We start from the raw sequence: 24789 nt of genomic DNA, 5'->3' as shown, positions 1-24789 counted from the left end.
CCAGTGAAAAGTCGAGAACTGATTAACTTGACGAGTTTGGAAACATATATGATTGTAGCATATACATGTATACACTTTATACTTTAAGCGATATATATGTGTATACATAGACATGTACAAATCAATTATTTAAAGCTCATTCTAGACTACATCATCAGTATTAATTCATAGTGAATGTATGAATACATTGCATTGGCTTGCATCAATTACTGATTTTGGTATACACCAGAGTATTTGGAGAATTCGAATTAGTTTATCATAGTTATTATTAGAAATTTTCTTGTAACACTTCATTAATTTCAATGTACAGTTGCATTTATTAACTATAGTTGTGTTTATTAATCAAATTACTACAGAGAAAATTATCAAATATTATTTTAACAATAAAAAAAAATTTTCTAAAACTTATGCTTCATGCAGAATTATTATGATACTTTAATTATAAATAATTCTTTAATAGTTTTATTTTTATTTACTCGACTATTTGTACTAAAATACTTCGACAGTTGCAATAAATAAAGATTTAGTATTGAATTGGAAATAAAAAAATAATTCATCATCAACAGCTGAAAAATCATGTAATTGCAAAGTATGTTTCAGTGTTTTCCTATTAAGTTCATTGGATAGTTAATAAATGAATTACTTACACAAAATATATGTTTTCTCGAGTATATATGTATACAGGTGAAATGTTACATTTTAACATACATCAATAGTGAAAAGAGTACTTAATAGAACAGCAGAAAATGTAGTAATCGTATGTTGCCGATTGCAAAATACATTTATTTGTTAATTGCATCATTCTTGCCAAGTGCACAAGTGCAAATTGGCAGGGTCATCAATCGAATTCGTCTCGACATTTACTGACGTACATTTTCAACCCGAATGCTTTTGATCGTTCATTCATATCCTGCCAAATTCAACTAAACTAAAACGAACAACACCCGTTTCTATCTGCCACATCACCGGAAGTCAATATTGCGTGCAATTGTACTTGTTTTACCAAAATAATCTTTCTATACACACATATACATATATATCTACTGCTGTACGAAAATATTTTTCTATATTTATACGACAGTTTTTCCTCTCCATCATATACCAAAACCACTCATCGTCATTTATCAAATTCCATCTGTCATATTGACTGATATTGGTTTGTTATCGTAAAATTTTTAAGTGTTGTTAAACTCTTTTTATTTCAACAGTTGATAAATATATTTTTCATTTAGCATTATTATTGCTATACAATTATTATTTAAAACCTGTAATGTATAAATCGTTATTATTCATATGATATTTATTATCATCTCATTAAACCTCCAATATCTCCAAAGACACTACTAATACGATAATTATTATAATTACCATTATTTCATAAACTTATAAAGGAAATATATTCATCAATTTCAAAAAGTCCATTCGAATTAAATTAAATTTGTTTATGAAATCAGTAGTAATGAGCTTTGTTCATTATATGATTGTTAAAGAATTCTAATAATGAAAAAAAAAAAAAAAATAGTTTTATGTGTATTAATATTTTAGATATTATTCAGATAAAAAAATTATTCATTCAAGCACAAATGTTTTGTAAAAAGGAATTTTTTTATGCAATTATTCTATTTATAAAATAATCTAAACCATAAATTTAATGCATTTAAAAATAGTTTCATTATTTTTGTTGCTATTTCTCATAATTGTAATCAAACACAAGGTTAACGGAAAATGTAAAAAAAAAAAGTAGGGCGTGAAAAAAGAAATTCAACACTCTGTCAATTTTTTGAGAGATTGAAATATGTACCTTCATCTTACCACTGAGCTTGAGGTGTAAAAGAAGCTTTACTCGAGAATTTTTTATAATACAGTACGACGAAGTATAGATGCAGTGTAAGTGCATATAATCCAGTATTTCATGTATATATGCATCAACGACAAAAAGTGCTTGAAAACACATGAAAAGCTTCCTAAGGTTCGTGACTTGTTACACCTAGAGTACATAGACTATTGTAGAACACATGTAAATTTGAATGTTTTATTTATCTTTGTTTGTTCTCTCTAATATGTGATGTTTTGTAATACAAAAGGTTGAATAAAAATTGATAAATAACAAATAATTCCAACTATGTTAAGTTATAAAAACATATCCACTATTGAAATTAAAATTAACATATTAAAAATAAATATTATAAGATAAGCAGAGAGGAAAAAAAGTTATTTTTCAAAAGTGAAATGAACAAAGTTTATACAATGATTGATTCTTAGTTTATAACTACATAGGATCAATGAAGAACATTCTAATAACTCTGATAGACTCCTTGTGATCACCAAATTGACGAGACATGCGGAGTAGAGACTAAGGAAGAAGATAAGGTATAAAAGAGGATGATATATTCGGAGATACAAAAGAAAAGAAGGTCTTGAAACGTTCTTCGCCCTCACTGATTTCCTTCTTCTTAATATGGCCGCGTTCCTTCCTTTTTTCTCGAGTCGTATATTTCCCTTTTCCCTCCTGAAAACATCACGACCTTCTCTCTTCACTCTTCTGCCGTTACATCCCCGCTGGTAACCACCCATAACCGCCCCTGCTTGCCTGAAGGTTCTACTTGATTGCCAAAGCATCTTAACCTCGCTTCAAGTCCGCGCGGACTAGCATTCAACGTCCAAGTCAACCTATAAGAACACCACATGAAAAATAACAGCCAACTCGCTTACACAAAAATATTCCCCACGCCCAGATGGAATAAAGAGGCGGAACGACCAAGAAAAACTCAAATGAAATAACCGCTCATACTAGGGACTACCAATCAGAAAAAAAGACTAAACATTCAAGTGGCAGCTACATGTCAAGTCCGCGCGGACTCGAGACTCGACCTTTTATTATGTTTTATATACGGATATACTGGCGACGTACAACCCCAGAGAGTCAGCGAGTTCGAGTAGAAGACGAACGAAACCTTTGGATAGAAGAGCGATAAAAAAGGACACGTGATAGGAACGTTTCCGTGGCACAGACTTCAAACGGACTAACCGGCATACCACTACCACTGTCTGTAGCACCACTGCAGTTCGAATGACGTCAAAGTGGTGGCAGGAGACACCCCTGATGTCCGGTCAATTAATACTACCGACTACACTGTATGGTTAGAGTTTCCGTTCATTCTCACTCGTGGCGGGACTGCTTTGACTTCACTTTCTTCAGTCCAACTATTGATAACTTTTTTATTAGTATTCTTGGGGTATCTTTAGGTGGATTTAGTTTCTACTTTGATGCTCATTCTCAAGGGTTTTCACGTAGCGATAATTAAAGTACAGATGAATCACTGTGTCATCAGCAACAACTTCAACTGAAGCCAAAAAAATTATTCATTGCTGTTATGAAATATGCTTTTGATGAATTGTTAATGAAGCCAAAGTTTAACATCTTTGAGGATACGTTCTACACATCAGGTGTCAATTATCATTCTTGTAGAAATATGAAAAATCAATCATGAATATTCTTAAAAATTTCAATTATTATTTTGTCGCTAAATGATTATTATAATATTTTATATTAATATGATACTTACTCGTTTGGTAAGTATACTTTTGTTTGTTTGAAAAATATTGAAGAAATATCTAAGAATATTTATCATCATTTTTCGATAACATATGGTGCATACTAAATTGAAGGGCTAATTTTGTGGCAAATATTCGTCATAGATTGTTTATTTTGGCGTTATTGCATACATCATATCAGTCGTAAATTAAACAAATAAACAAATATCAGAAACTTTTCGTAAAAATAATTATGTCAATATTTACTACTAATATTAAATTTAAACGAATATTTTAGTTTAAAAGATATGCTTCTATTGATAATTTACCATCAGTTGAAAAACTCATTTTTATAATCAGTTTTAGTTAAAATATGACGAATAAATATTGCTCAAATAAATAATTAATTATTCATATTTTGTATTTATTGAAATTTACAAAGTAATGCAGAATTATCTTTCTTAACATGTGCAGGAAAATAATGTCGTTTAAAATTGTATTCATTTAAACTCAATTCTATTAATAATTAATATCTAAAATTATAATAGCTTCTGATGGAATGTAGTGTAAAAACATTCCAATTTATCCTTCGTCAGATTGTCGACTATATTTGATTAAAATTTCTTTAACATTATATGTTGATACACTTCATAGCTATTTATTAATTAAATATAAATTAATTCCTACTAGATTAACATAAAAAAATTGTGAATTGTAAAATGTTAAATATTTGACTTGAAGTCTAGATATTACTTAGTACATTTAACTTACATAAATGACATTCATGTGTCGTATTTGTAATGAAGATATAAGTAATTAAGATATATTTATCAATCCATAACCATTATTCGATTACTTCAAGTGTATGTGATTATTTAGGAGACCTACTTGGATTTGCAAAGAACTTGGTGGCATTCGGAAAGCGTAAAGGATCTGGAAAATCAGGAGTTTGGAATCTGCCTGGGACAAGACTCTCTCTAATTGCTAGACCAAAGGCTCTTCTAACAGTTGGTTCTGCAACAAGAGCTGCAATTGCACCATCTACTTCTTCAACTCCAGCACGTTCTACACTTTCCCTTACTAAACGTTCTATTGATGCGGAAATGACCGAATGATTTGGCGTAGGGCTAACGAGCAATGATGGCTTTTTTTGTTCAACTAGTTTACGTCGTTTACTTGGCATCGTTGATAAATACGCGTCACTGAATGTTGTTGAATTACTATCAGCTAAACCCAATTGTAATTGCCGACGTTGTCTTGCTCCATCTCTAGCTATTATTGGTACCCAATCCTGTCATAAAAATAGTTTTCAATAAGTTACATCTTATAAATTCCAATGTAAAATTGGTTCGAAATATTGATTAACTCAACTTACAGGCAATAAATTATTATGGCCAGGGAATGTAGTGGGTACTTCTTCACCATCTAATAATGGATCATTTGTAGGTTGATCATCTGAAGTAGTATCAACCTCCATAGGCTAAAAGTTTTTTGATCATTGAGTATTTTTATTTTTTTTTTATCAACTTTTGTATATATTTAAAAATGTACAAAAAAAATATTTACCTCAATGGCTGATTCAGAAGATCCCATAGAATCGGATGAAGTTGCTGCTGGTTCAGAACTGTCAGTTTCACTGACGAGTAAAGAAGTTATTTCAGATTCAGGAAGTAATCGTACTTTTAGTGAATAGCTGTAAAACCAAATACCAGCTATTTGGATACTCCATTTGCGAAGTGCTGGTCGCCATTTCAGAGCAACGCTTCTCTGAAAAATAAAAATGATTGTAAAGTATGTTACTTTGTTTATATATTACTTTAGAGTAGAAGAAAAATTTATTTACTGCAAATCGAGAAATTATTAATACAAAGTCCTTGAGAACATAACGTATAACCGAAACCAGTTCTGTTCCAAATTCATTCAGAAGCGTCAAACAATTTGTTGATGAAGCTGTAGGCAAAAAAAAATTATTATTAAATAATAATTTAGTATTTTAGAAGGAATATTAAAAAAAACTCTAATTTACTCACATCTTGGAGAGGATGACAAAAATATGACCAGATTTCGAATATGTTTATGAATTAATTTGATTGAAACTTCTTCAATATTTATTACTGTTCCATTACGTTTACATCGTGGGCAAACAAAGGCATTTTTTAAATGTGGTCTGATCACTGAGCAAATATCGTCAGCAATAAGAGTTGCAGTGGAGGGTGTTATTTCTTCATCATAAAGACTTGGTAACATCTGACATAGCTTTATCAAAGCATTGTCTAAAGGTTCAGAATATCCATTCAATATTTCCGTCCAAGTGTGTACTGGTATTTCAAACTAAAATGAATTAAGTATTAAATTTGATTAAAAGTTTTTTAAATTCCATTAACAAATATTTTTTTTTTTTTAATTTAAAAATATTACCAGCACGTCGGCAATCATGTAAAGGAGGTTTAGAGCTCTTGACGTTGTTTTAGAATCAGTAGATTCCATATGAATTCCATGTCGTCTTAGAAGCCAACTTAATGATATAGGATTTTCAGGAGTACTGATTCTATAATTAAATATATTGTATTGTTTATTATTAATATAGTATTTTATGATAAAAAACATAATTGGAAAAATTTAATTTTTACCTGGCAGCAAGAGCAAAACTTTCATTCAAACTAGGTTCAGTAGCAAAAATATACTGTTGTAGCTGATCTCGATTTACACAACGACGACCTTGCTCACTCGCAGTTGTAGCAGTCTGTGATTGAGTAGAGACTTGGGTACTAGTTGATCTATTCGTCTGTCCAGTTTGCGTAGAAGCAGCAGAGCTAGATGGAGATGTTTGGTTCCGGCGAAAATGATAGGAAGTACATACTAAAAGTGGATCAAAGTTTGAAAAGCGCGACGGATTTAAACCAGCTCCACGTGCTTGTCCACGTTGATGGAACATATGTGTCCGAGGAGTTGTACGTGTCTGTGTTGAAGTTGTTGGATGAGTTTCGGTGTTGCCGCGTGTTTGAGAATTTTGACCAGAGTTAGGTGATTCAGCAAATGCAACTGCAACTGTTCGACGGCGAGCAGAACCTTGAGTTATAGGAGTTGGAGTAGATCGCACTGGAATAGGTATTGAAAGTCCATGTTGGGCCATGTAACCAGCTATTATTTGCACGAAGTTTCGAATTGTATCTGGTGATTGTCCACTTGCCCACGATTGATTGTCACCAAATTCACGGTTCGTATTAGTATTGGTACTGGAATTACTGTTGGTATTGTTATTATTACTGCCGTTTTCATTATTGTTATTGTTGGTGGAGTTATTCGTATTATTACTGTTGGAAGGACGATTTTGACTGTTTGTTGCGAAATCCCAAGCTCGGCCAAATTGGGAACCCATTTCCATTACAACTTCTACATTATTTGAAATATTAAAAAGTGTCCCAAGTGGAGAATTTGATTGATGCTGTTGTTGGGAATTAGTAGAATTAGTATTTTGTTGATCAGAAGCAGATTGTGGCTGTGATGATGTTGATGACGTAGTTCTTGAAGTACTTGTCTCAGCATTCGTAGAAGTTGGTGTTTCTGTAGATTGTGTGTCAGTTCTTGTTGCACTATTGTTATCATCAAAGTTGGGATTGTCATTCTGGCCATGTAAACTGATATGCGCTTCTACTTGAATAGGAACGCCAGCTTGCAACATAGGTGGAGAATTAATACTCATAGGTCGACAACGTAATAATCTTGGGGATTGTCGCATATCAATAGTTAAATTACTCAAAGCATGTTGAGCATGTGACAAACAGTGTAAACATTCTGTAACACGATCAAAAACTTGTTGATTTTCTCTTGCAAGAGCAGCATCTTCTACCAATTCTGGTAAATTTCGAGTTGCAAGAAGTCGATCTCTAATATAAGGATTTAATCGCTCTTGAGTGGTTAATAGTTTTTCCAACAGTTCTGCTAATACGCGTGGAATAAGAGCATCAGTACTTTCAGTCTGATCATTCAATTCTTCATTAAAAGCGGTTGACTGTTGTGAAGTTTCTTGTGGCGGTTGTTGTTGTGGCTGTTGCGGTTGTTGATCTGTTTGGCTAGATTGAGCTGCGTTCATAGATACAAGAATTGGTTCAAGTGTACCATCATTATGAACTCTAGCAAGAGCAATGTTAACTCCAGATACTGGAAGTTCACTTCTTTCTCCATCTGTTTCAACATCAGATGTTTCTCGTGGTGTTTCATCAGATTGTGATATGTTTTCCAAATTAGCTTCAGGAGCACTTGGAGTATTATCTAAACGATCAATGATTGAATTAGCTTGGTTTAACATTTGACGAATTACAGTAATATGACGACGAACTCCATTGTTGGGTGTATTGGGTCGTACAAGCCACTCTAAAGAAAGTGTGAAAAAAATAAAATATTAATGCATCATCTAGAAAATATTGATAAGAAGTGAAACAAATCTTTATTGAGAAACTTACCACGGCCTTCTAAAACGTCGCTGGGGATTGAAACTGAGCTTACATACATCGGATTTCCATGAAATTGTCGATAGTGAATTCGTGGAAGTTGTGACCAGCCTCCTCCTTCTCCCCCTGAAGCCTGACTTTGTCCCTGGCTCTGACTAGCATTGCTACTCCTTTGAGTGACTGAAGGTGGGGCTCTCTGTACCAAGTGTATGACTTTGCCATTTACATCTGCAAAAATATATATTTGCTTTTTAACTTTAATTTAATTTATAATGACAAAACAAAATAACATCTAATGAAATATTAAAAAATATATTAACCATATTCATTTAAAAGTTTTTCATCTTGAAGAACTCTACCACAATAAATAAGTCGTTGTGTACTAGCAGGAATGTTTATGGTTTCTGCAATTCGATCTTTGAACTGTTTGACGGTAATCTACAATTAGGAAAACATATATTGATTAATAAATATTTTTGTGTTTTAATATGATATGCAAAAATATAATGATTAATATTTAAAAAATAATTACGTCGTCATTTAATGAAAAAGCGTGGTTTTGTGAATCCAAGGTCTTCACCGTGAGATCGATCATGTTGCCTTTTTGATGGATTCAATGCTCACTAAAACTTCGTAAAATGATGCAATGTAATGGAGCACCGGATAATAAGAATACAAACAATAATACAACGGCAATATTATGAGAATAAATAATTACATTCAAAGTTGTAGATTATCGAAAGACAAATATAAATTAATGATTATTAGAAATACAAGTCCACAAAAAAGTACGACACTCACAATTTTACCCAGAATTCATTTTATGTCTTCACGGCTAATGGCGTTATTCATGATTGCCAAGAGTTACCAATAGTGATATTGTGAATGTTACTAGATTTCACTAGAACCGTTTTTTAGAAGAATTCTCAGAGACATCTGTCATAAAGTTGCGATATCTTATAACAATTGATTTCACTCTGAAGGTCAAGGAGAAAACTTCTATGGGATTGAGGGCATTTTTCAAAATTAAAGGGTTATTTAAATGATTTTATAAACATATTTAAGCACAATATTGTATTAATAATAAGATTTATAAACTAACAATATATTTATTACATAAATGATCAGATATCTTTTAACTCGTACATATTCGAAATCTAATTGTTTATTAAATGCGTAGTTGTGATTAAATGTTCCTATTATATCCATAAATTCGATAAAATAATTTAGATATGATATAATTATTGCTCTATATATCTTAATTTACACCTTAAAATTTAATTATATTTAAATAGATCAGAAATTTTCAGTATTATTTTTAATTTTTAATATTTCTTGGAAATAACTAAAATTTTAAACGAGTCATTGTGTTTAATACATCGAAAATTTTTTTTCACTAATCATTAATTTTTTATTGCAATTCATTTTACTCCTGAAGAGGTTTTAGTAAAAATTCAATGGTGGTCAAATTTAGCGAATTTCCTGAATATTTGCAACAACCCTCAAGATAATGAACGTCATTAAAACACTCACTACTGAAAAAAAAGAATAGAAATTTATTTTCCACAATTGAAAAAATGAATTTAAAAATTAAAGATAGATATAAAAAATTTCATTTACCTGCATAAATGTAAAATGTCGACATGATATACATTAGCACAATTTACACAAATATTATAAAACTCTTGAATTAATTTTTCATCAAAATTACCTCTACAACCAATTTCGTTAAATATTTCTATTGGTGATTTTTTATTAGCAACAGTAATTGGATTTGCAAATAAAATGGAAATATGCATAATAAAAAATATTACAATATAACGGTACATCATTTTTGTTAGTATTATTATTGATTTTCTAAAGTAATTTTCGAGCTGAAAAAAACATATAGTTACTAAATAATACAAAAGTGATATTTATTTAAATAAAAAATTACCTTTTTATAAATTATTTCTTCTTTTAGTTGATAATATAATTCTGTATTCGTAACTTGTCTTGAATATTGTGTTGACTTGAAAAAGTGGAATACTTGTATTTATACATTTTTTTACTGTAAACATAAAATAACCTACACTAATGTGTTTGCAAAGATAAATTTTATAGTTTTAGAGCTAAGATTAACGAACGATTATTAAGTGATATAAGTAACACGAAACAAAAAAACTTTGAGTACACATACTATTAAAATAATTCCTAATTATTCACAAAAAAATTGTATTAATAAAAGATGATATAAAAAAAAGGTCAACAACTACTGTTGAAAATAACAATTCAAGCAAAAAATTAACAATAATACTTGCATTTTCTTTTTCGAGTAGTTTTTTTTTATACCGTAAGTCATGGCTATATTTTAGTCAATTGTAGCAAAATTTCTTTTATGTATTTACACATAGATAAGTATTTAGATGATAAAAATATAATATTTCATGCAAAATACAAACATTGTATGTAATTAAAAAAAAATTTCAAAGGAAAAGATATTTATAAGATACTCATTTTTATTGGAGCAGTTAGTAAACTTAACTATGAAAACAATGAAATCACAATTCTCCTTTAGTTCCATAAAGTTGTTTTATCATATTTTTATAGGCAACAATTTCTGATTTGGAATCCATTTTTAAAGTTTGCAAACATGATACAAAATGATCTGATATAAAACAATTTTGTCTGGAAAAAACAATTAAGATAATTACTTTCATAGAAATATTTGTAGAAATATAGATATACTGATTTGTAATTAAATAGAAATACTGAAATGTTACCTGCAAATATTATAGACCACAGTTTCACGGAATAAATTGTGGCAATCCTCACATACTTGATTTAATGTTGTAAATAAATTTCGCTTATAAGTACCATTGCATCCAATCTCTTTGAAAGCAGATTCTGATACAGGATCCTCCTCAACTAAACCAAAGCAAGAAATAATCGAAATATATATCACAATGAAGCTCGTGAATGTGAAAAGCTTTATTGTATTTTTAATGGCCAAGTTAATCATGGTGTTTCTCTGTAAATAACTGCAATAAAAAAAAAAAGAATAAAAATTAACAATTTCTCTGGTTTTTTAATAAAAATATTTATTATTACTTTAAACTTGATTCTAATTTTACCTTTGTAATGTCCTAAAAATGTTTTCAAGTTCTTGAAGATAAACATGAATTTTATACACTACACTGCAGTTCAGTAATGGGAAACTGGACCTGAACTCCAGTGCAACACGACTCAAATGTAAGAAACCAGTGGTGCCTCACTTCTTTCTTAACTCCAGACGTAAACCCGCGTCCTGACATCCTGTGTCAAATATGCTGTTTCAAGTTTCTCTCTCAACATTACACTCGTGCATACATATATATACTAGTATACATGCAGGCATCCAGTATTTATATATATATATATATATAAAAATATATGTATATATATACACATATATTTAAACGCCCCACAGTTGAGATATAGTGGGTCCCTACCGTGATTAAAATCTCAAAGGAGACATAAAATTGGGGCTTAAGCACAATCTGGCACGCACATTGCTACTTAGTTGTTCATCCATGATTTTTTGGAGATAGTTTAGGTGCAGACGAAAAAAATAGATACCCTCTCATGCTGGAGCTTAAGTAGGTTCGATAATAATGAGTAGCGAGGATAAGATAGATAAAGAATATAGCCACGCTGACAAAAAAGATTAAAGGAAAAATTAACATGACAAAAGATAAAATTTTTTCTTAAGTGTTCGACAGATGAAATGTGATAATTTGAAGGCAAAAAAAAACTCTAGACTAGCCCTTTTCATTTCTCAACTCATAACATGTGTATTTTTGTAAGGAATTTTAACGATCAGCTTTTATAGAGATCGATGATTAATTTTGGATATCAAAAATAGAAATTATATAAATCAGAAAACTAAAGAGTAAAAATACATTTTTGTAATCATTAAAATATTTCGCATTATTAGGTATCTGAGTCATTCAGAGGATTGTCATTTTTTATTATTAAGAACGGAATTTTTGTCATGCTTATTTTTCGTTTGACATTTATATATATATTTACAAGTTTATTATGAAAATAAATGTTTGGCTATTTTTATTTTGTGATATATTTATTATGAATCATCATGAAAATTCAAATATTTTTGGAATCTACTCATCAAGAATTTGATATAAATTTAGATTAATAGATCCTATGCTCAAATTTGGGCAATTTCCCTGCAACATTCATAGAATATATTCTTTCTTTTTAAATGCCACATTTAGAGCATTGAACTGTTGATGCATCCACAGTTTTTTAATTACACTTTTATCATTATTACTTCAATAAAAATTTTAAATCTAGGAAATATATTTGTTTTTAATTCTTCAGAATTTAATCTTATATTTATCTTCCATAATCTTTATAAAAATCAACGTAAGACTTTTATTCTACGTTCATCTTTTTAACTATTTTATTACTAATTTATCATCATAATTATTTTATTAAAAAATTATTGCAAAATGATAAAAGGTTAATTATTGATAATAATTTAAATTAAGAATTGTACAAGTGTTCACAAATATTCGAGTTATTATCAAAACAATGTACACAGTGAAACTTGGAACATTTGTATGTGTTTAGTTGAATAAATATTTATCTTCTTTTAATTTAAACCGAAAAAATTGAATAACAACTTAAAATTAAACGAGTTTGAGTTTCATTGTTACAATGTACATCATTCGATTAGTTTTATTGTGTCGTTAATGTAATATCAATAATTATCTACGTAAATGAAATTACTTGCGTCATGACCATTCATTCTAAGTTCGTACTCTTTGTTTAACCATGTAATTTGAAAAGATAAAAAGTTAAAAATATACTTTGATAGATATATTAAGCATCATTTGTTTTTCGATACTTGTAGACTCTTTTGATAGCAGTTGGAAATTCTCCTAGAACAGAAAATTTTTCATCCATTAATTTTGAACTTAAATATTTATTAATCAATATTTAAATAAGTATTTTTAATTAGACTAATAAAATCAATGATGAACTTGAAAATAAATTACCGTTCAAAGAATAATGAACTTTAAATATTCGTTATGTATTTATAAATGTAAGTAATTTCGTAAAGGGTTTAGAAATTTTTCTTGATGGAAATAAGTAATTTATTGATGATATTAATGACGTCTGAAGTATATGAAGTATATATGAAGAATGAGGATCGCTGATAAAAAGAAGACAAGACAAAAATGAATGTTGTAGACCAGAGAGTTGGGGCCAGCAGCAAGGCGCTAGGGATAAGAAGCATGTCGAATAAGTATAAAGGAAAAAGCTGCAGAGAAATCGCAGGAGAAAGAGAAAGAAGAAAACCGGGAGGGCTGGGCACATCTCATAATGATGTAGCTGTCTCGATTTGTATACGTCTCGTTTTTCTCACATAGCCCGACTGTCCGGCTCCTGCGTCCTCATCATCGATTCTTGCCACTTACATTTATATGATGATCTTGAGAAGAGTATGGTGAGAAGTAGAAGTAAAGGACGCAAAGAAGTGAAGAGAGACAATTCTCATATCATCTCTGCAGGAGAAGTGTAATGGATTAGTCTTTTTAATCTCATCACCCAACTGCCACTGGCGTTCTTTTGAGTAGTGAGGGTGGGCACGCGTGTCGCGATGGCCGTATGCTACTTCACGTTCGTTATGCGCGATCATCCATGAGGCGCCCGATTCCTCGTGTGCGTTGGCGCCAGGCTGCATTCTCGCATTTGTTTTTCAAGCTACCGACACGCAATACTCTCTTTTCTCTTTTTCTCTCGTTGATGCGCAATTTCTTCACCAAGTGATGAGTTTATGTTTATCACTTCTGTATTACTTCCGTTACAAATTTCACATTTTTTTATATTATTAATTGACTAATTTATACATCTCTTTTTACATTACTTACTTCATTATTATTCAGGTAATTTCATTGACCTTAATTTTCGAATCAAGCTTATATATCAAGGCTCAACTCATTCTCATATTTCGTTCATTTACTCCTGTCTACTCCGAAATTACTACTTTTTTTTCATATTTATTTTTATTTTATTATTTTATAATTTTTTTTAAAAATATTAATTAATATCACAATAGATTTTTTTTAATATTTATGAAATAATTCTTTTTTTTAAACTTCCTTTGTTAAAATTTTTTCGTATATGTATACAATGGTGAGGAATTTTTTTTTACAAAAACAATTTTTGTTATTTACTAAAAATGATGATGGATTAATATATATCTTCCTCGTTGAGGTGGACGAACCGTTGAGCGACCCTGGAATGCAGCATCGACTTGTCGAAAGGAACGCAACACTCCACGGCATGTGCATCGGATGGTTCTTTTTATTTTTAACATTTTTTTAATTTTATTTTTTTCCATTTCATGTTTGTTTTTGTTTTGACGCATCATACGTGTCATTCCATGCGAACTTGACCATTCAGTTCAATGTGTAATGAATAAAAAATATTGTCAAAAATCCAAGGAAGCATTTAAAATGTGCAGTTGTTGAGAATAATTTTAAGACATTTTTAGGATATTTTATCGACATTAACATCCCTAGGAAACGAAGAGTTACAATGTAGACATATAAACACATTCCTACGGAAGAATTCTCGTAAATACAAATTAACTAAAATAAATAAAAAAGTCAATGTAAGAAATTTGTGGTGTGGACATTTTATTTCACGGCGTAATTTTGAGGTAGACGACACGACGAGCGTCCCTGGAATGCCGCTTGGACGCCTCGGTGACGCCGCCGTGATCTCGCATCTCGCAGATCTTGAACGACCGACTCATCAAACGGACGGACGTGTAAACGTTATTAGAAGCAAGATAGGTCAACGGCTTTTTTCTCTTTTTTTTTCTTTATTATTTTCCTTTGTATGATACTAGTTAAGTAAAACAAGCTCCGACAATTCCATCAACCAGGTTACGATTAACCTGATTAAATTGAGGAAACCCTTCTAACGATTGGCCGACTTACGACACTTCAAATCAAGTATTATTATTTAATCCATTGTTAAGTGATAACAAAATGGATAAATTTATTCCCAATACCCAATAATAAATACTAAACATGTTAATGAATTAATGATAAGCATGTTTTTCTTTGCCTATCATTCGATTAAATTAATAAATCAATTTATTAACAGCTATTTCTTGAATAAATGAATTTAATCATGAATTTTTGAAGAAACTTTTCACGTATCGAGTTATTTAAGAATTGGTATTCCATTTGATTAAAATATGAATACGTTTGGTGTATCTGATTTGATAAAAAAATAAATGATCATAACTCCTATCCCTACGTCGCTGGAGCTGGGGCTGACGTTGGACTATAAAATCTCGCGCGAGTCAGAGGCACTTAATGTAGTCGCAATTGAGGCGCCAAGAGGAAGTACATAACGAAGACGGTCTATTGCCGGGTATAACTCAATTTTCCCTAAAAGCTTGAAATAATCTGTCGAGGGACAATTGTCTAGAGTTGATCCTGGTCTTAACGATAAATCCCTCCGGAGAATTGTTTCAAACAAATATTGTATTGTAGGATCGATAAATAAAGTAAGAAAAGTCTTAAAAGAAGAAATCCACAGTGACATGTTAAAGTATTGAGTGTAATAGATTGTGAATAGGTATTAGCCGATTAACGTATACAAGAAGTAAAAGATTAAAAGTGACAGTTGACGTTAAACCGTATTTGAAAAATCCCTATAAGCAGAGTGTGACGGCGGGAATCCCGGGCGAAGGGAGGGTAGAAGTAAGAAGCTCTTTGCTTGGCTATAAGTCGGTGGCAAGAGAGGTCGGGAGGAGAGAGAGAACTCCACAGCAGGGGGCGGCAGTGATTGATTGCCACGGGGGTGGGGGTTACGAAGGACGTCCGTCGGTTGGTTGTGGGGAGTGCGCGCATAGTCTGTCCCGGATCATTGCGAGTGGGGTATTTGGACGGTGATTAGAAGAGTCGGCGCGTCCCGTCGCTGGTCAATCGCAATGTCGGGAATACTCTACACACTGCTCGGTCTCGCGGCGAGCGCGAGTTTTCACTGTGCGGTCAGGCGCGAGATTAGCCCGTGCACCTGTAGACAAGAAAAATATTCCCCTCCTGCGAGTATCGTCAGTCCTGTTTCTGAAACACCAACAATTGTTCCTTCAGTAATTGGTGTTTCTAGTGTTCCTAGTACCGGGGAGTTGGGTGGTAGTGGTGTTGGTATTGGTGGTGGTAGTGGTGATACTAGTGTCAGCTTTAGCAATCCCCAGAAGCATGGAGAAAAAATATCGGTCATGTGCGAGAAAATGGAGTCATTTGGAGAAGTTGTTAATGCTCTCAAGGAAAAATTTAACCCCGGTCAACATATTACTCTCAGAATATCACACTCACAGCTCAGGGATATTTCTAAACATCATTTTAAGGAGCTGAAGATGTCTATTGTGAAGCTTGAACTCAATCATGACCACCTGAGGTAAGTTTAACGATCGTTTGTTTTCATTTTGTATTTAATGCTCTTTTTCACTAACTTATCAACTATTACTGCTGTCTCTGTCATTAATGTGTCATTACAAACACGTTCTGCTGATAGATTTATTAATCATTCATAAATTATCGTTCAATAAACGCTGCGCAAAGTTTACGTTTTATTTTAAAAACAAGGGTTTGGTCGTCACTTTCCTCATTTTTCATATTTTCGTCTTTATTTATTTTTTATTACGACTCGGGTCAACAATTCGCTGGATAATTATGTCAATTATGTCTACGTACTGTTTTAGAAAAATTGTAAATAAAGTTATATAAGATGGAATGGAATATAAAGATTAAATATGTGCCGGCTCTGCGCCTGTCATGAGTCTGACCAAACAACGCTTTGACTACTTATTACCACGTAGTCAGATAATTTTTTTTCCGACAGTAAATTCGGTAAATACTACTTTATTCAATGAAATGCATAAATACGATAAAATTTCATAGTTCTTATGACCATAAGATTGATCGATATTTCCAGAGAGAATCGAAATTTTTAAAGATAAATCAATGTATCAGAAATATCAAATCAATTTTGACAGGAACATATTTCTTTCTTCTTTTCAAACAATTTTGAAAAGAGATCAAAAAAATGATAGAATAAAAAATTTTCTTTTTGTTATATACCAAAAGTAGAGATGAGTTTTAAATACTAAAAAGTACCTGGTTGAGAGAAATTACGTTAAACTAAAGAGCAGTGAGCTTGGCTGTTTATCAATAAGTTTATAATAAATATAAAGATAATTCTCAATCGTGGCTGACCTCTACAACAGGGCGATGTGAAGTATTCTATCGTCTTACGTTGTGTATATAGTATGTTTATCAGAGTCAGAGTAATTAAATAATAAGCCACAACGAACTAGTATTAAGTGAATAATGATACGATAATTACATTCAAACTTTTTTTTCCTCAATTGAATTCTCGTGATAATTTTAATTTCAATTAAAATATTCCATAAATTTAATGATTTCTCACAAGGAAAATTGAAAATAATATTTTTATTTCGTAATTATTATTCATTGATATAATGAAGATATTTCTTTCACTATAAAAAAAAATGAGATACAAGTGAGGAATAGGTAGATCTTATAAAACCTATTACAATCAACATCTGCGTCCGGTTTTATCGCGTTAGATGAATTGAAAAAATTATCAAGTCACGTGCTTTTTTTCAGATCGTGAAAGGTCGTGTCTATATTTCACATTTTTCAGATAATGTTATCATTGCAAGCTACGCATTAATCAATCTAAATTTTTATTATTTTTTTCCAACATATTTACTAATAAACACTTGAACTATTGTTTTCTTTTTCAATTACTCTAATTACGATGGCAATTTAGTTATAAAAAAAAACGTCATGACAATGATTAATTAATCAACAATTTAATGATCAATTAACAATTAATTCTATTGAATAAAAAAATATATATATTCTTATGTGCATATTTAACTTTTTATTTCAGTAATGTCGACGGTGAAGTGTTTGCAGGTTTGGGTAGAACATTATATCTGAATTTGGCAGACAATGAAATACCATTGATACCAAGGCATATTTTATCTCATTTGCCTCTCGTTCGAACTTTGGAGCTCAGTAGAAATCGAATAACACGAATCGATGTCAACGATTTTAAGGTATCTAATCATTTGAAAATCTCTTTTTCTTTCTAATGTTTATTCATTCCTTTATGTGCTTTTGTGTTGAGCATTTCTCCAAGCTATTTTGGGTCAAACTCATTATTTGTTTCATACTCCAATATAGACTTTGATCATTGAATGAATGCTGACCAAATGAGATTTGATGTTTACTCTGCAGTAGACATCAGTTCGTAGAACTTTAATTATAATTAATTGAATCAATTAATTTACTCTTATGGCATTATTATTCATTCAATAATATTCAGATTTAAATGTGTGCTATTTTTAAACTTCGTAAAATACAGAGAGTACGAAGAGTAAATAGAAAAATTATCCACTTATTAGCTGTTGTCATGTAAAAGTATTATTTTCTTGTAAATCATAGATTTTATATATTTTTTGTTATGAATGGGGTAAAATCATGTGTTAATTATCTCCGTGATGCGTCATCGATTGGATAAAGATTGAATACTGTGTATGTTACATCAATATTTCTCCCTGTCTTTGTCTTCTGATAATAGCAGTAAAGAAGAAAATAAATAACATTACACTTTTCATTGATTGCTTCTGAGAGTCACGACAAGAAGCTGAACGAGCTCTCTAATGAATGTCGTTGTTTATGCTATTTTATGAAATTAACACGTGACCTACCACGCGTAACCCATGTGCTCAATTATAATACAAGTACCGAGTATTTTCTTATACTCATATTATCACACTCAATTTCTCATCTAAAAGTCATTGAATCCTAATCAGATAATTCATTATTTATTATATCACACTTATGCTCATTTTTTTCCAGCAAAAATAAACTTCTTCTTTTAAACATTTCTAACTATTTAATTTATTTAAAAATATGTTTTATGCATTTAATTGTAGTATAATCCATCTCTGCAACATTTATTGTTGGCCGGAAATTCAATATCTGAAATGGTACCAGGATCTTTACCACCACAATTAAATAAACTCCACGTGGGCAGGAATCACCTGCATACTCTGAACCGTACTCTATGGTATGTTAAATAATTAAATATAATAATCACTGGAAATAAATGTATTATAATTAAAAAATCATACTATAACAATTTTCGATTATAAAAGTCATTGACAGACCTATTTTTACGTACACGTGTCATTAAACATTCAATTGCGAAAAAAGGAGTTATCCAAAGACTCTTATAATTTAAATAATCGAATTAAATTCAGTTTATTAATTTATTACATAAAATTAAAATAATTTCTACTCGAAGATACTTTTGGAATTTTAATAAAATGTCAATTATTATTTCTGTGAATGATATTAGTTATATGAGTGATTCATTCAAGTGTGTAATTTTTCTAAGAATGCTTACACATGGAAAACCCAAAGATTCACACTTTCGAAATTTATATAATTCATAATCATTTTTGATTACTATTGATAAGTATTAATTAATTATTTGACTATCATTTTTATAAACTTTTAGTGATTTAAATCAGCTCGAGTGGTTATTTATAAATTCAAATGAATTAACGTCCTTGGATGGTGAATTACCAACTTCTGGCCACAACCTCCGGATGCTTCATGCTATGGACAATAAATTGACGCATTTACCACCAGAATTCCGACAACTTCATAGACTAGAAATGTTGTTCCTTCAACATAATAAAATACGTAGTCTTGATGGCACTTTACAAAAAGCTGGAAATCTTCAATATCTTGAGCTGTCTTATAATGAATTGCAAATAGTATGTTTTCTTTAAGTCAATTATTTGCATTAGATGATTAATCGTTCAGATATTTATAATGCAAATTATCTAATCAATTATTAATCCATAAATTAAATTTTATCAGTTGACCGAAGAAGACTTTATTGAAGCAGGATTATTAGAAGATCTTGAACTTGGTCATAATTCACTGAAGTCATTGGGTGGTGGTACAAGTGGAGGTGATGGAAATGGCAGTAAGAGTGCACTCTGGCCATTAAAATCTCTTAAATGCCTCAATTTAACTCACAACCAATTGAGTGAATTTTCCTTCGCTACTCTACGAGGACTCAAGGAACTTCGGCTTATCGATCTTTCTCACAATCGAATTCGACGTCTTTATCGAGGTCATATTGAGGTTTGTATTCTAATATGTTCTTACCATATTTAGTTATCTAAAAAAAAAAATCCATTGGAATTAATTTAATATTTTCTTCAGAATCTTGTTGATAAGGATGCTGAAGAAAAGCCTGGGGCAAGCATCCAAGAGTTACGTTTGCAACATAATGAATTGCAAACTCTAGAAGATTCGTTATTTGAAGGAATGCGTGAACTTCAAAGACTAAATTTAAGCCACAATTCATTAGGACCGACGATTGGATCTCACGATTTTTGTGAACTCGGAAATTTACGAAGTCTTGACTTATCTCATAATAAACTCACATCACTTGAAGAAATTTCTGAAGTAAGAATCATTTTTTTGATAATAAATTTTGAAATAAATATTGAATTATCATGAATTAATGGAATAATTTATATTTAAATTATCAGGCAAAATTACCCGCTCTTGAGGAATTGTTTGCATCGCACAATCGACTTGTGACTTTATCAGATCGTGATTTCCGAGGATTTCCAAATCTTTGTTCAGTAGATTTGAGCATGAATGAGATTCGTTCTCTCACTTATGAAATTGTAGCCAACACTCGATGTATGGTTCATGGAGTCCCTGATGTGCTTCGAATTTACTTACAAGGTAAAAATAACTTCAGATTTACATAAAAACTGGGTATCAAAAAAAGAGATAAGATAGAGATATTTTTAAAAAATCAATAAAACTACAGATTTAGAAATTGGTAAATATAATGTAGAAAATAGATAGTGTCATCTGAAGTGAAGTATATGATAGTAAATGAGGGTAATATATTATTATTCTTTGATAAAATTCTTATTTTCATATCAAATAACTGTTTGTCCCTCAGAATACATATAATATTATTTCATCCGAGAGATAGATAATATAATCTTGGCGCCGTCGATTCATTAATTTCTCTGACTAAATGTTTTTTATTTTGTTGTGACTATATCAGTTTATCGTAACAGTTTTCAGCCACTATTAATTTGTCCATTCAATTCAATGTTTTGAATACTTGGACAAATATTCATTCCTTTCATAATTGAATTATTTTTTAATTAATTTAATTTTTTAATAATTATTCATTGTTATCAATCGTAGTTTGATTATTAAATGGATTTAATTAATTGATTGAGAAATAAATTATTTACAGACAATCCTGTCATGTGTGACGCTGGTCTACTGGATCTTACAGTTGCAATGGAAGTCAATCATGCAAAGATTTACGGAGTTGCAAACAATTGTCCTACAACGATGCAAACACCTACTGAAACAACTCCAGCTTTGGCTGCTTAATTATCTGATATTTTTCCCACCAATAGCCTTGGCCTTGGTTGTTGCTAATATTTTTTTTCGCTGCGGCCCGAATGAAAGTCAACAGAATTAGATAAGTAAGCAAGGGCAGCATGGTAAAAATATGATAGAAGAAGAAGGAATAAATATCAACAAGAAGTGACATTTTTCCTTTTCATGATTGCATTAGCCACTGTTGTTGTCGTCAGTGTAGTGACTTGACAATTTGCAAAGGCTAAAAAATATATCATATTAAGTATCTTCAGGATACTGAGCTTTTTTTAATATTGATTGATTTAATTTTTTTATGTTTTGTAAAGAGAAAAAAATCATTCTGATTGCAATGAAATTTTTATATGAGGCAGCAAGAACTGGTTAAATTGATGAATATAATACTATGGCAAAGCAGATTAGCTACTAATCTTGAAAAGAAATATATGACCTGTTAGATTATTAATTGATAATAATTAAAAAAATTTATTATTATTTTATTAATATTATTTTTATTATTATTGATATTATTATTTTTATTATTGTTATTAATTATTGTCATCATTTAGTTGTAGGCATTGTATGCATTGTAAATATTTCCATTATCTTTCTTTTTCGATACATAAATATTTCGATTAAAATTTTTGATCTATCATTGACTTCACTATTTTAGAAATTAGATTTACCCACCCAGTATAATAATTTTGCGAAAATTATGGATAAATTATCTACAAAATATTATGTACTAAGTGTTTTTCGCAATTTAAAGGAGAATGTAATCTTCATAGAATAAATAATACCTTTTCATCACGTTATTCATAATAAAAAATGAGTGATGATGAAACCAAAATAAATAATTATTATTAGATTGTCGCAAGAGTCTTTGCAAATTTGTATAATATTTGGAATTAATCGTAATGAATTTTTTGCAACCATTTATTGTTACCATTGACAAAATTTTTTAAATAAATATTAATATTAAATTGTAAAGACTTTTGAAGTAATTTAATATTAAATATTAATATATAAAAAATCTATATCGATTGTCGCTCCAGTCTCACAGGTTGGCTTATAGTTGAATCATAAAGTTTTCAATAGGCTTATATTAGGGCGAAGTTTGCTAGAGGTCAATAAAGCAAATAAAATTTGTTAAATTGTTCTCTTGGCTTTCACGAATGACTAATTGACAGTGGGCGACGGCTTGACCTTTCATTGACTCTTGTCAATAGACAATTATTGTTATCGGCTCATCCATTGAATACATGATATTTCAGCCATTTTTATGCTGCCGAAAAATTACAAAAATAATTAAGGGATAGTTTGATATTTTTTTTAGCAAATTAATAGTCAGTTAATCATTCAATGTTTAAGAAAAATTTCTCTTATTTCTGGGAGCAAAAAAGGATGTGGTCGAAGAATGAATAATAATAATAAGAAACTAGCTTCGATAGCTAGGATTCAAAGAAAAATACATGAAACTGTTGAGTATTGTAAGCAAATAGGCATTTCATATGTAGTAAGAAATTCGGATTGTACATATATGCATACATTAATAAATTTATAATTGTCCAAAAAAATATTTATATCCGTGTATGCGTATATGAACATAGAGATTAATTGTGAGAGATCTGTATGTAAACAGTAGCTTTTAAGTCACTTATCAACGCTGTGATTTACAGTTTTTAATTTCTAATTTGGTCATTTTTATCACACGTGTGATAAATGGAAACAATTTTAAAAAATGTCCCTAAACACGATTACGAACACTTATATACACATCTCTGGTAATACGAAAGTTTATTGCAGAAACGTTATATTTTAATAAAAGTGTCATGTTTAGTCATTAATTAAGTTGAATATATATTTAATAAATCGACTGTCCGCAAACAACCACAAATATCCAAACTCTCATCAATAAAAATATTACTCTTCTAAATACAATTCTATCAATTAATTTCGTGTTTTATAAATAATAGCTACTTACTTGTGGTTTTATTTATTACAGTAGTAGTATTTCAATAATGTTTTTCTAATTGCAGGTACAAATTTCCGTATGTCGTGAAGATCGTAGATTTTTGAAAAATCTAATTTTAATTCTTTCAAATGTTCATCTCGAAGTGTAGGCTCAACGTGTTGAACTAAAAATATAAATAATAATTTTCACAGTTACTGAAAAGGTTCACAAAATAATACATTAATAGAAACATGAATGACTTACCTTTCCATGTAGAGTTTCGATAATTATTAAATATTACATAAAAATTATTTCTATCCTGATTATCTCTAAAAAAATATGCAACAGTTATTTGGTCATAACTATCCATTTCTTTATAGCTTATATGTATATTTAAATTGTCTTTGAATGCTGCCATTGCTTTTTTCAAAGCATTCCATTCTATCCGTTTTTCTTTTGTTTGTTTTTCTCGTGCTGAAAATGATATAATTGATGTTTTAAAAAATTCTAAGTTCCATTCTTCATATTTGATATTTGCACTGTGATATGCACTACGAAGATAGTATAATAGATTAGGGTGTTGGTAATAAATACCTTGTTCCAAGTCAACTTTTTCGAGCATGAGCTCTTCTCTTTTACGTTTTTCAGCTTTAATATCATCTTTTAATTTCTCTTCTACCTTTTCTGAATTTGATATTTTTTTACTCGATACTTTTTGAAATACTAACACTTCATCTATTTGTTTTTCAATTTCTTTAGAGTGATTTTGGAGTTGACTTATTACATCAATATTTTCCCTCCGTTGATTCCTAGATTCTTTACATAAATAACATATTTATTAAAGTCATTGTTAATTCAATGGTATTGTTTAAATAAAAACATATTGTGTAATTACTTTCTAATATTCGTTGAAAATCATCTATAGAAGATTTTAATTTTGATCTAGATTCGACCATAAATGTGGATAACCTCTGAAGTAAAGCCTCTTCATTTTCGATACTTTGAATAATACTCTCAAAATCGTTGACTAACAAGTTATCTATCATTGTTTTTTTATATACAAAAGTATTTTTTCTGAATAACTGTTGATTAACTCACTTCGGATGATAACAATTTCTCGATAAAAAGATTTTATTCATCAAGTTGTTTGTTTATAAAACAAAAAATCGCGGTTTCAAACAAAATCCGTTAAAATGATTGACTTTATTGTTTACGATCTGAGGTTGGTACTCATGACTAATAGAAGTATAGTGTAATACTTCTATGAAAGTATAGTTTAGCAGCTCATTTAATGCCCTCTACATTTTAT

The 24789-nt window shown here is 30.3% G+C and overlaps 3 protein-coding genes and 1 long non-coding RNA gene across 9 annotated transcripts; 1 reads left to right on the top strand and 3 right to left on the bottom strand.

Moving 5' to 3' along the window:
• Window positions 1-4277: 4277 nt before the first annotated feature.
• LOC118068994 (large proline-rich protein BAG6) lies at window positions 4278-8847 on the bottom strand. Of its 5 annotated transcripts, none has more exons than XM_035086800.1 (11): window positions 8787-8847; window positions 8518-8614; window positions 8306-8423; window positions 7998-8213; window positions 6165-7908; window positions 5953-6082; window positions 5565-5865; window positions 5378-5484; window positions 5101-5301; window positions 4910-5014; window positions 4278-4825 (listed from the first exon to the last, which is right to left on the bottom strand). In XM_035086800.1, exons 2-11 carry the CDS (start codon window positions 8578-8580, stop codon window positions 4406-4408), a joined length of 3405 nt encoding a protein of 1134 aa, XP_034942691.1. In that variant the 5' UTR covers window positions 8581-8614; window positions 8787-8847; the 3' UTR covers window positions 4278-4405. The 5 variants fall into 5 exon arrangements, with proteins under 5 accessions (XP_034942691.1, XP_034942689.1, XP_034942692.1 ...); XM_035086798.1 differs by having other exon boundaries at window positions 8704-8839; XM_035086801.1 differs by having other exon boundaries at window positions 8518-8608; window positions 8704-8836.
• A 1487-nt stretch (window positions 8848-10334) lies between these two features.
• Window positions 10335-11642, bottom strand: LOC118069027 (uncharacterized). The gene is made up of 3 exons (XR_004690568.1): window positions 11099-11642; window positions 10748-11005; window positions 10335-10652 (listed from the first exon to the last, which is right to left on the bottom strand). It is a non-coding gene; the product is annotated as an uncharacterized lncRNA (long non-coding RNA).
• A 421-nt stretch (window positions 11643-12063) lies between these two features.
• LOC118069009 (uncharacterized) lies at window positions 12064-24708 on the bottom strand. 2 transcript variants are annotated; one of them, XM_035086817.1, is made up of 5 exons: window positions 24376-24708; window positions 24075-24296; window positions 23745-23954; window positions 23511-23664; window positions 12064-12907 (listed from the first exon to the last, which is right to left on the bottom strand). In XM_035086817.1, the coding sequence occupies exons 1-4, from the start codon at window positions 24524-24526 to the stop codon at window positions 23519-23521; spliced, it is 729 nt and encodes a 242-aa protein (XP_034942708.1). In that variant the 5' UTR covers window positions 24527-24708; the 3' UTR covers window positions 12064-12907; window positions 23511-23518. The 2 variants fall into 2 exon arrangements, with proteins under 2 accessions (XP_034942708.1, XP_034942709.1); XM_035086818.1 differs by lacking the exon at window positions 12064-12907 and adding an exon at window positions 22688-22811.
• Window positions 15893-23462, top strand: ltl (larval translucida). The gene is made up of 8 exons (XM_035086816.1): window positions 15893-16451; window positions 17973-18141; window positions 19024-19157; window positions 19611-19872; window positions 19979-20248; window positions 20330-20575; window positions 20662-20863; window positions 21396-23462. Exons 1-8 carry the CDS (start codon window positions 15982-15984, stop codon window positions 21536-21538), a joined length of 1896 nt encoding a protein of 631 aa, XP_034942707.1. The 5' UTR covers window positions 15893-15981; the 3' UTR covers window positions 21539-23462.
• Window positions 24709-24789: the final 81 nt, after the last annotated feature.

This window comes from Chelonus insularis, unplaced genomic scaffold, assembly GCF_013357705.1.
Source record: "Chelonus insularis isolate UGA/USDA-ARS -01 unplaced genomic scaffold, ASM1335770v1 contig_404_pilon, whole genome shotgun sequence".
NCBI classification, from domain to species: domain Eukaryota; kingdom Metazoa; phylum Arthropoda; class Insecta; order Hymenoptera; family Braconidae; genus Chelonus; species Chelonus insularis.
The sequence above is the reverse complement of the archived record's forward strand: the minus strand, read 5'-3'. Positions and strand labels throughout refer to the sequence as shown.

Coding starts and splice junctions, on each gene's coding strand:
- LOC118069009 (XM_035086817.1), bottom strand. CDS start 24,526: ATGATAGATAACTTGTTAGTCAACGATTTTGAGAGTATTATTCAAAGT. Junction 24,297..24,375: donor TTTTCAACGAATATTAGAAA/GTAATTACACAA, acceptor ATTTATGTAAAG/AATCTAGGAATCAACGGAGG. Junction 23,665..23,744: donor TCGAAACTCTACATGGAAAG/GTAAGTCATTCA, acceptor TTATATTTTTAG/TTCAACACGTTGAGCCTACA.
- LOC118068994 (XM_035086800.1), bottom strand. CDS start 8,580: ATGATCGATCTCACGGTGAAGACCTTGGATTCACAAAACCACGCTTTT. Junction 6,083..6,164: donor AGTTTTGCTCTTGCTGCCAG/GTAAAAATTAAA, acceptor ATTTAATTATAG/AATCAGTACTCCTGAAAATC. Junction 4,826..4,909: donor GCCATAATAATTTATTGCCT/GTAAGTTGAGTT, acceptor TTTTTATGACAG/GATTGGGTACCAATAATAGC.
- ltl (XM_035086816.1), top strand. CDS start 15,982: ATGTCGGGAATACTCTACACACTGCTCGGTCTCGCGGCGAGCGCGAGT. Junction 20,576..20,661: donor CACTTGAAGAAATTTCTGAA/GTAAGAATCATT, acceptor TTAAATTATCAG/GCAAAATTACCCGCTCTTGA. Junction 20,864..21,395: donor GCTTCGAATTTACTTACAAG/GTAAAAATAACT, acceptor AATTATTTACAG/ACAATCCTGTCATGTGTGAC.